At 47.1% G+C, this 11,284-nt stretch overlaps 2 protein-coding genes across 6 annotated transcripts in view; one reads left to right on the forward strand and one right to left on the reverse strand.

The window, feature by feature from the left end:
* LOC115156422 (nuclear prelamin A recognition factor) overlaps positions 1-2,117 on the reverse strand; it is a 28,997-nt gene extending 26,880 nt beyond the window's left edge. Inside the window, exons 1-3 of one of the 4 annotated variants that reach the window (XM_029703862.1) lie at positions 1,624-2,117; positions 385-459; positions 1-182 (exon numbers count right to left, since the gene is read on the reverse strand). The exon at positions 1-182 is cut by the window's left edge and continues 28 nt beyond it. In XM_029703862.1, coding sequence (XP_029559722.1) covers positions 1-182; positions 385-459; positions 1,624-1,740 — 374 coding nt within the window. In that variant the 5' untranslated portion in view covers positions 1,741-2,117. Of the gene's footprint in view, positions 183-384; positions 747-1,623 lie in introns of those variants that run through there. The other 3 variants (XM_029703857.1, XM_029703872.1, XM_029703867.1) reach the window with 3 other exon arrangements.
* An 813-nt stretch (positions 2,118-2,930) lies between these two features.
* Positions 2,931-8,467, forward strand: cybc1 (cytochrome b-245 chaperone 1). Of its 2 annotated transcripts, none has more exons than XM_029703885.1 (6): positions 2,931-3,159; positions 3,679-3,766; positions 3,864-3,905; positions 4,407-4,577; positions 7,077-7,221; positions 7,406-8,467. In XM_029703885.1, the coding sequence occupies exons 2-6, from the start codon at positions 3,679-3,681 to the stop codon at positions 7,563-7,565; spliced, it is 606 nt and encodes a 201-aa protein (XP_029559745.1). In that variant the 5' UTR covers positions 2,931-3,159; the 3' UTR covers positions 7,566-8,467. The 2 variants fall into 2 exon arrangements, with proteins under 2 accessions (XP_029559745.1, XP_029559739.1); XM_029703879.1 differs by having other exon boundaries at positions 2,934-3,241.
* Positions 8,468-11,284: the final 2,817 nt, after the last annotated feature.

An 11,284-nucleotide genomic window follows, 5' to 3' on the forward strand; every position in this document is an offset into this window, starting at 1 on the left:
TCCTCCAGGTTCTGTTGAGAGATCTTAAGGCTCTCCTCCTCTGACACACAGCCCTCACAGGACAGACAGGCACTCAGCAACACCTGCTGCTGGAGGGGAGGCGCGGAGGCAGGGACCTCTCCGTTGGCTACATCTTCCTCCAGAAGGGAGCTAACGCCATCACCACTTTGCTTCTTGTTGCACTGGAAATGATCAATCAATACATCAATCAAGGTTAGAATTGGACACAATATAAAATGTTTGACTGTCATATGCTAGAAGTAACACACTCAAACAACTGGGATAGGCACTCAGCAACACCAGATATGATTGGAATGACAATCTCTGTGGCAGAGAGCCACTTCCGCACTGCACAGTGAAACCACAAACATTACATGGGCTTACCTGTTTAGTGCAATTCTCACACTTCTCCTTGCGTCTTCCCATGTTCACTTCTGACATTTTTATCATATGATATGGCTGTTGGATTTCACACAAACACAAGAGCAAGGTCAGTGAGCCATCTAACTCAACAGTAGACCTAACTCTGTATTATCCATCCAACTCAACAGTAGACCTAACTCTGTATTATCCATCCAACTCAACAGTAGACCTAACTCTGTATTATCCATCCAACTCAACAGTAGACCTAACTCTGTATTATCCATCCAACTCAACAGTAGACCTTGAATCTTCACAACATTTCTACACATTCTCCTTGGACAACTGCCCACTACTAAGATCAAAACTAAATTGCTAGTATTTGTTTTTGTGTGTGTGTGTGTGTGTGTGTGACTCAACTCCACCCAACTTCTACATTGTTAACCCTGTCCTAACCAATCATGATCATTCTTCTAATCTCAACCGAAGCATATAATAATGATTTTAAACTGCCTATGGCGACAAAACAGTGTCCTGTCATCACAAAATAGCACACATAATTGCACCAAATGTGTGAATAGGCAGGCGATAAAGCCGTACTTTTTTATAAGCTATTACATAGGTACATTATGATAACTATGTTGATGAAGACCCAAAGCATCTGTGCTCTTGGTAGGCTACTAAAACAACAACAACAACAAATGAGTAGCTCGCGACATGTTTCATTTATTTATAAAGTATCACTCGTGCTAGAAAAGAATGGAGAACCATGAGCTACTATATTCAATATTGGCTTATTGTATATCATACAGTAACTAAAAGACACAAATAACATACCGCTATATAAAAATAATCTACTATCATAATTGTCTGATATATTATGTAATAAATGGTAAATAACGGTTGAAGCATCTGTGAGTACATATAGGCCTATTATCAGGAACAAATTTAAACAGCAATTGTGGTGGAAATTGCTATTTATATCCTGGTAATATGGTTAAAGGATCTATTCTTATGCTTTCTGGTAAGTTTTAAATCCCTAACTAAACAGTAATTGGAGGCAGGAGAAAAATATTCCTTTCTTATCATCAAATGTGCAATTTCTAGCTTGCCTAAAAGACAACCTTGTTCTCCAGAAGCCGAGCGTATATGAAGGCGACACAAGCTACGTCTATGACGTCTGTACCAGGGTCCACCGTCAGCCACGTATTAGTACAATTGTATATTTCAATAAATACGCGAATATTATATCAGTGCACTCACCGGTTGGACGTTTTCTAATGTTCTGCCTTTAAACAAAATAGTTGAAAAACATTTCAAGAAGAAGGGGGAGTTAGAGCAGGGGTAATATGCAGTGTTCGAGATAGCAGGTGATCTCATACAGCTTGCTCAGCAATATCTGGAGCGATTACGATACAGCTGAAAGGCAACAACGGTCAACATGCGACTCGGCCACGGTTTCGGTCACAAGACCAGCTAATGTTGAAATGAGTCGGGGGTTCCAGACAAGTTTTCACGACGACTTGACTTCAGAATACGTGACTCCATTGTGTTCACCGGTCATGGAAGAGCGCATGCGTAAAACCTTTTCGGTACACCAGAAGTACATTGGTTTCCAATGGAACGCTGCGTTTGCCTTGCAGCATAGCGTTGCAGAAGCAGTTGTAGCGTGTTCTGTGTGTTGCACGTTGGATTTCCAACGTGTGCATCAAATTGTATGCGTAGACTTGACATAAATAGTATATGATCAAATAAACAGAAAATAAAAGAGACGGTGCGTCTTTTCTTCTATGTTTTTGTGTGATTTTTGAAAATATCAGAGACACAAGGTGTTAGAAATACTGGGCGGATTCTATTATGTTACGGTGCAACGGTCTATGGCGCAATATTATAAACCCATAGGCGCAATATTGCGAGACTTCCGGGAACGCTTGTGAAACAATCCAAACAGACCATGCTTGGTTTTTAGCTTTTGACAAATCAATTAGAGAAAAAAATATTCCTTAGTTAATTTTCTCAAAATCTAAAGGCACGACCTAGATTCAAACCAATGTCTTAAATAGTTGAACATGTTATTACTCGAGTCTCGTGAAAGTGATACACGTTTTCATTTTTTGTCTAAAACAACATTTTATGAAGGAGTGCCTTTGAGTTGGAAGACCTGCACATGCGCACTTTGGCTTGAGACGACTGTTAAACGTGTAGATGACCTACGCAAGAGTTCAGTTTGCCAACGTCCCCTACAAGTGTGTTTGGAGAAGCAGTTTTAGCCTATCATCATACTGGACTGTCTTTGGGAGCGCACGTCTCAAATGGATCAGTAATCTGCCCTGCTCAGTCATGTTGTCAACACGACAGCATGGTGCACTGTTCGGGGAGATACGTCTCTTTTCCATAAAATATGTTAGAATTTTCGAACAAGTTTCACTGGGAAGGCAGTCAAAGCGTTTTTTATCAAACGCAATACATTTTTCACCTGAAAACACATAATCCTACTCATTACTCCACGTGCTTAATTACGTACATTTTGTTATGGGTTTATTTCGCCTTCACTTTGAACAGGGCACCTGGCACACGCCCGGGAGGCAGCTCGGTTCCAAAACGAATGCTATCAACTTTCATCCGGTGCCAGACACGCCTATCCGGGAACCCGCGAAATACTAATCGAATCCCCTCATTGCAACAACGTTAAACTGCTCATCCAATCAGTGAAGACTTACCCCGGAAAGAAACAACACCCCACCACCGTGTGTTTTTGCTGTAAAATGAAATGAATTGAAACTTCTCTAAAAATTAAATGTAAGTTTAACTATCGTCAAGCCGATTTGTTACATTGTTTCCGGTGTGTATCATTTTCGGGAATTTCTTTGAAGAGTCTAAGGTAAGACAAAAATTAATAGGTATGGATACACATTATTTAATTCAAAGTATTATAGGCGAGATTATGAGTGATCGTAAATAGTTTACCACACGGTACTTCGATGCTCTGGAGTAGGATTCTCTTTTAGGGGCTTTGGCACAACAACAACAAAAAACATACTACCCGCTGGGGATGTAGGTTTAATATTAATAATAAGGTATGGTCACGGATGAATGCAATGCCGGATGTTTGAACCGGGAAATAGTTAGTGATGAGGGAATGTGGAAGCAGATCTGAAATACAAAAAGCCCTACTCCTGACAGACATCCTCCCTTCTCCCTGTTTCCTTGAAGTAACCACTGACCTATCATATAATTACAAGTGTAAGCAACGGTTGTTCTATATTACATAGCTTTTGCCTATCCTTCTTGTATACAACTGTAATGTCTTTCTGTCAGATGGGGTATATGCAGGTAGAGGAGCACAATTCCAACATGTTACATCTGAAAAGGTCACCTGGCATCCGCTCCTGGTCGCTGCTTGTAGGTAGGGTGTGTGTGTGTATTCTGTGTAAATATTTATTTATTTATTTGAATGTAATGAAATAAATTGACCAGGCATTCGGTCCTTTTTCTGATTACAGGTATTGCGTCCATTGGCCTGGCTGCTGCGTACTACACTTCAGGTATAACCCAATTTACAGGCATCACCATACTACAGCTCAGATATAACCCAATTTACAGGCATCACCATACTACAGCTCAGATATAACCCAATTTACAGGCATCACCATACTACAGCTCAGATATAACCCAATTTACAGGCATCACCATACTACAGCTCAGATATAACCCAATTTACAGGCATCACCATACTACAGCTCAGATATAACCCAATTTACAGGCATCACCATACTACAGCTCAGATATAACCCAATTTACAGGCATCACCATACTACAGCTCAGATATAACCCAATTTACAGGCATCACCATACTACAGCTCAGATATAACACAATTTACAGGTATCACCATACTACAGCTCAGGTTTAACCCGATTTACAGTGTCAGCCTGTCACTGCTTTAGTTGAATACAGAAACAGTCTGGTACCTAGGCCAGTCATCATTGACATAATTAAGACAGATTTTCTGCCTGTCTCTCAGCCCTCTGTTTTCTTGTCTTTCCAGACAGTATCCCGTGGAAGCTGTTCTACGTGACGGGCTGTCTGTTCGTGGCCATGCAGAACATGGAGGAGTGGGAGGAGGCAGTGTTTGATAAAACCAAGAATGTGATCGAGCTGAAGACCTTCAGTCTGTACACTCTGATTCTCACCATGTGGAGGAGAGGCCAGGAGAAAGGTGAGGAACATCCCTCCTCCTGTCTCCGTCCCGTCTCCTCCTGTCTCCGTCCCGTCTCCGTCCCACCCCCTCCTGTCTTCCTCCTGTCTCCCTCCCATTCCCTTCCGTCTCTCCCCCTTCCTCCCAGCTCCCTCTCATCCCCTCCGTCTCCTCCCGTCTCCCTCCCGTCCGTCTCCTCCCATCTCCCTCCCGTCCATCTCCTCCCATCTCCATCTCCTCACATCTCCATCCCCTCCGCCTCCTCCCATCTCCTTCCCCTCCTCCCGCCTCCGTCCCATCTCTCCCCCTCCTCCTGTCTCCATCCCCTCCCCCTTCTCCTGTCTCCGTCCCACCCCCCCCTCCCATCTCCTTTCCCTCTTGTTTCCGTCCCGTCTCCGTCCCATCCCCTCCTGTCTTCCTCCTGTCTCGCTCCCATTCCATTCCGTCTCTCCCCTTTCCTCTTATCCCCTCCCCCTCCTCCCATCCTCCTCCCATCCCCTCCTGTCTCCCTCCCATTCCATCCACTCCTTCGTCTCCTCCCATCCCCTCCCCCCATCTCCCTCCCGTCTTCCTCCCGTCCCCTCCTGTCTCCGTCCCGTCTCCGTCCCACCCCCTCCTGTCTTCCTCCTGTCTCCCTCCCATTCCCTTCCGTCTCTCCCCCTTCCTCCCAGCTCCCTCTCATCCCCTCCGTCTCCTCCCATCTCCCTCCCGTCCGTCTCCTCCCATCTCCCTCCCGTCCATCTCCTCCCATCTCCATCTCCTCCCGTCTCCATCCCCTCTTCCCGTCTCCGTCCCCTCCACCTCCTCCCGTCCCCTCCCCCTCCTCCTGTCTCCATCCCCTCCCCCTTCTCCTGTCTCCGTCCCACCCCCCCCTCCCATCTCCTTTCCCTCTTGTTTCGGTCCCGTCTCCGTCCCATCCCCTCCTGTCTTCCTCCTGTCTCGCTCCCATTCCATTCCGTCTCTCCCCTTTCCTCTTATCCCCTCCCCCTCCTCCCATCCTCCTCCCATCCCCTCCTGTCTCCCTCCCATTCCATCCACTCCTTCGTCTCCTCCCATCCCCTCCCCCCATCTCCCTCCCGTCTTCCTCCCGTCCCCTCCTGTCTCCGTCCCATCCCCATCCCCTCCTCCCGTCTCCATCCCCTCCTCCCGTCTCCGTCCCCTCCCCCTTCTCTCGTCTCCGTCCCCTCCCTCTCCTCCCGTCTTTGTCCCATCCCCTCCTCCCGTCTCCGTCCCATCCCCCTCCTCCCGCCTCCGTCCCATCCCCTCCCCCTCCTCCCGTCTCCATCCCCTCCCCCTCCTCCTGTCTCCATCCCCTCCTCCTGTCTCCATCCCCTCCCCCTTCTCTCGTCTCCGTCCCACCCCCCCCTCCCATCTCCTTTCCCTCTTGTTTCCGTCCCGTCTCCGTCCCATCCCCTCCTGTCTTCCTCCTGTCTCGCTCCCATTCCATTCCGTCTCTCCCCTTTTCTCTTATCCCCTCCCCCTCCTGTCTCCTTCGTCTCCTCCCTTCTCCTCCCATCCCCTCCCCCCATCTCCCTCCCGTCTTCCTCCCATCCCCTCCCCCTCCTCCCGTCTCCATCCCCCTCCTCCCATCTCCCTCCTCCAATCCCCTCCGCCTCCTCCCCCCTCTGTCCCATCCCCTCCTCCCGTCTCCGTCCCCTCCTCCCGTCTCCGTCCCCTCCTCCCGTCTCCGTCCCCTCCCCTCCTCCCATCTCCATCTCTTCCCCCTCCTCCCATCTCCATCTCTTCCCCCTCCTCCCGTCTCCGTCCCCTCCTCCCGTCTCCGTCCCCTCCTCCCGTCTCCGTCCCCTCCCCTCCTCCCATCTCCATCTCTTCCCCCTCGATCCGTCTCCATCTCTTCCCCCTCGTTCCGTCTCCATCTCTTCCCCCTCGTTCCGTCTCCATCTCTTCCCCCTCGTTCCGTCTCCATCTCTTCCCCCTCGTTCCGTCTCCATCTCTTCCCCCTCGTTCCGTCTCCATCTCTTCCCCCTCGTTCCGTCTCCATCTCTTCCCCCTCGTCCCGTCTCCATCTCTTCCCCCTCGTCCCGTCTCCATCTCTTCCCCCTCGTCCCGTCTCCATCTCTTCCCCCTCCCGTCTCCATCCCATCCCCCTCCACCATCCCATCCCCTCCTCCCGTTGCCGCCCCTCCTGTCTTTGTCCCATCTCATCCCCTCCTGTCTTCCTCCTCTCGCCCTTCCATTCCCTTCCGCCTCCCCCTCTCATCCCCTCCTGTCTCCTTCCCATCCCCTCCTGTCTCCTTCCCATTTCATCCCCTCCCATCTTCCTCCCATTCCCTCCGCCTTCTCCCGCCTCTATCCCTTCCCTTCCCCTCCTCCCATCCCCTCCCCCATCTCCTTCCGTCTTCTCCCATCCCATCTTCCTCTCAACCCCTCCCCCTCCTCCCATCTCCCTCCCTGCTTCCTCCCCTCCGCCTCCTCCCGCCTCTGTCCCATCCCCTCCGCCTCCTCCCGCCTCTGTCTCATCCCCTCCTCCCATCCCCTCATCCTGTCTCTGTCTTTCAGTGGTGCTGGACATGAGGCACCTGCGTGCCGTGTGTGTTCAGGAGGAGAAGGTGCGCTACCTGGGGAAGGGTTACCTGCTGGTGCTGCGACTGACAACAGGTTTCTCCTACCCCCTCACACAGAGCGCCACCATGGGGGGACGCAGGTACGACTGGGGTCTGGAGGGGGAAGAGATGTTGTGTTAAAGGATCAGAATACAGGGTTCCCAGGATTGGAGAATGTTGTAGAATATTCCAAGAATGGTATGGAGCAGAAGTATAATCAGCCATGCTGTCTATTCTTGATCACAACTAGTTGTTTGATCGTTTTTATTTCTCCCTGTTTGTCAGTGATGTGGAGGCGGTGGCTTCGTTGCTCAAGCGTTTCCTGGGTCTGGAGGAGCTCCAGTGTCGCTGGGAACAGGAGGAAGAGGAGGAAGAGGAGGAAGATGACCTGGACCCCAGCACTGACTCAGAAGAAGAGGGGGACTTTGAACCCTCAGTGCAGTAGTGATGAGGAGAGGAAGCCTCTGTAGACTTGAAATGCACACAAACATATTTTACAGCAGTATTATCCCTGATACTGTAAATGGCCTTAAATGCTCTCTTGAGTGGCCGTTTTCCACAGAAGATTTAAACTAAATCATAGTTTGGTGTCTAGCCTGTTCTTAAAAAAACAATGATCATTACTGTATAGTATCTGCATTACACACCTATCTTTATAGTTACAGTGCCTTTTATTTAAATGTAATCAGTATTTGTGTGGAAACTCATTCAAACATGCCAACAGGATAGGCAACACATTGGTGTGTTTGAGACCACCCAAGTGAGAATGTTTTGTGCGTGACTCTGCTCACTACAACCATCCATCTGAATGCATGTGACTGTAAACTATAATCAAGCATGAAGGATTTCCAGGGATCAGTTAAGAATATTTCTGAATGTTAATACTTGCATGTTCATGTGTCTGTCAGCATTCATAGGTCTTAGTGCCGAACAGAATCCGGGAAGGCAAAACCTCTTGAAAGGACTTAATCGAACATGGTTTAATATTCATAGAGAGCGCTACAGATTGTCTCAGGTAACATTCCTGTCCATAGACTGTAATGTGTTAGTAATAATGTGTATATTTGTCAGGAATGCTGTATTACATTGCATCTGGACAGTATTAACTACTTTGTCAGTTAATGAGAGGAAGGTGAGTGACGATGCCTTGTGTTGCTTGAAAGAAAGACGATGAATGAGAGATTTGTAAGTTACATTTTATTTTTATGTGTCCAGTTCCTGCTGGATGACTGCAGGTACTGATTTACCTTTTTTTTTTTTTTTTTTTACTTTCATACATTTATTTGTGCATTTTTTTTTGGTAAAAAAATAAAAGGGAATTAAATTAGCTTTTTGATAATCATGCAATCATTTGTGTTTTATAAATGATTCACAGGTCAACCATGGAAGAAGCCTTTATCCGTTATCAAGTTTGCTACTAACACATTTGAAAGTTGATACCATGACTATGAACTCGCCCCCTGGCTACAATCCACGAGCGACTAGCAACAGACATGCATATCAATGTAAACAGATTGAGGTGCTGGACAACTGCCTTGTTCAGGGTCAGAACGACAGATTTTTACCTTGTCAGCTCTGGGATTCAATCTTGCAACCTTTCGGTTACTAGTCCAACGCTCTAACCACTAGGCTCTCTGCTAGTAGTGATGGTGTCAGCCCTGGCTGTGGTGACTCTCACCTGGCTCTACCTGGCCTTACGTCACAGAGACCCTGGTCAGACAGGGTCTCTGTTGAATTAGATGCATTAGTGCAAGGCTGGAATAAAATTCTGAATACGGTCATTTAAATATGCAAAATTCGTGGATTCATTTACCTGATGCCTTTCAGGAATGTATTCAATTGCGTTTTCTTTTTTGTAATTGAAAACCTTTATAAAACTGCTCTCTTGAGGTCATGTCACAGCATCTCAATTGGGTTGAGTTCAGGACTCTGACTGGGCCACTCCAGAATGTGTATTTTCTTCTTTTAAAGCCATTCTGTTGTTGATTTAGTTCAGTGTTTTGGGTCGTTGTCATGTTGCATCAACCAACTACTGTTGAGCTTCAATTGGCGGACCGATAGCCTAACATTCGCCTGCAAAATGTCTTGATGAACTTGGGAATACCTTTTTTCGTCGATGATAGCAAGCTGTCTAGGCCATGAGGCAGTAAAGCAGCCCCAAGCCATGACACTCCATCCACCTTACTGTGCAGTTGGGATGAGGTTTTGATGTTGGTGTGCTGTGCCATTTTTCTCCTCACATAGTGTTGTGTGTTCCTTCCAAACAACTCAACTGTAGTTTCATCTGTCCACAGAATGTTTTGCCAGTAGCGCTGTGGAACATCCAGGTGCACTTTTGCAAACTTCAGATGGCAGCAATGTTTTTTTTGGACAGCAGTGGCTTCTTCCGTGGTGTCCTCCCATGAACACCATTCTTGTTTAGTGTTTTACGTATCGTAGACTCGTCAACAGAGATGTTAGCATGTTCCAGAGATTTCTGTAAGTCTTTCTTTAGCTGACACTAGGATTCTTCCTAACCTCATTGAGCATTCTGCGCTGTGCTCTTGCAGTCATCTTTGCAGGATGGCCAGCTTTATGCAAGTCAACAATTCTTAATCTTAAGTCTACTGAGATCTCCTTTGTTCAATGCATGGTTCACATCAGGCAATGCTTCTTGTGAATAGCAAACTCCAATTTTGTGAGTTTTTTTTATAGGGAAAGGCAGCTCTAACCAACATCTCCAATCTCATCTCATTGATTAGACTCCAGGTTAGCTGACTCATGACTCCAATTAGCTTTTGGAGAAGTCATTAGCCTAGAGGTTCACATAGTTGTTCCAACCTACACTGTGAGTGTTTAAATTATACATTCAATATAGACACAAATCTATTGTGATTTAGATGAAGATTAGATCAAATTTGAATTTATGCAGAAATCAGGTAATTCCAAAGGGTTCACATACTTTTTCTTGCCACTGTAACTGCTCAGCCATTCCTGTGCATTGGCTTCCCTCTAGTGGTGATTTGAACAAAGATGAACAGGCAGGCGGAAGTTTCTATTGGGATGTTGCAGCTGATGTAAGATACTCTTTTTTTTTACCCAGGATGCACTCCTCAGACGTGTGGCCGAGCCGTCACAGACAACTCAGTGAGCAGGGAGGAGGCCATGGCCCTCAGTTCAGAATCCCTCACCTCCTATCTCTCTCTCTTTCTCTCTGTCACTTATCTACTCCTTTAGGTTGGCAGAGAGGGGGCTGGCTCAGATGGAGGGTGACTATCTACTTTTAGTAAGAATTATTTGAACTTAAACAGGACCAGGGAAGAGCTCGGATGAAGACTGTTGCTCAGACTCCAGTTGTATCTTTCCTCTGTCTCCACTAGAGGTCAGGGTGGTTCAACCATAGTTTTATGAGCACAATATCCAAAGTTCAGCTGATGGGCTGATGTAGTTACTGTGTAATGATATTGTTCATGGCTGCTTGGTTGACCCCTCTCCGTCCTCTCTCCCCTCCTCCCCATGTAGACCTGTTGTTCATGGCCTGTTAAGGTACTGTTGTGAGGGGAGTGGAAGCAGCAGGGGACTAGTGAGAGTGAGCAGCGTATCCTTGGGTAGCTGACAGAACACAAATAAAAAACCATGATTTATTTACTGATTAGTGAGAGAGAGCAGCGTGTCCTTGGGTAGCTGACAGAACACGAATAAAGAACCATGATTTATTTATTGATTAGTGAGAGAGAGCAGCGTATCCTTGGGTAGCTGACAAAACAACAATAACAAGTAAAGGACAGAGAGGTAGACAGAGAGGTAGACTCCTAATAATTTGCATGTTTTCTCATTCTCTTTTTGGCCTCGCCAGGCTTCCATCCTGGACCTGCACTCTGGGGCTCTGTCGATGGGGAAGCAGTTTGTCAACATCTACAGGTCTCTCTCTCTCTTTCTCTCTCTCTCCCCTAACTAACCTAACCATTAATGATGTCACTCACTCCATCTGGCGATCATAACAGTGGCATCTCCTGCATAGCAATCCGCCTGCTTCTTTATCCTGCTCTGTTTGGATAGCTTCTCTGTCATGGCCTCTTGGGTAATTGTGCACTGTGTTGTCTGGGTTGCTGGATGGTAATAGATGCTAATATCCCTGTTCTGTTCTCTCTGGCTGGCTGGTGGTTGGTGGTGGCTGGTGACAGG

Source organism: Salmo trutta, chromosome 2 (assembly GCF_901001165.1).
Source record: "Salmo trutta chromosome 2, fSalTru1.1, whole genome shotgun sequence".
NCBI classification, from domain to species: domain Eukaryota; kingdom Metazoa; phylum Chordata; class Actinopteri; order Salmoniformes; family Salmonidae; genus Salmo; species Salmo trutta.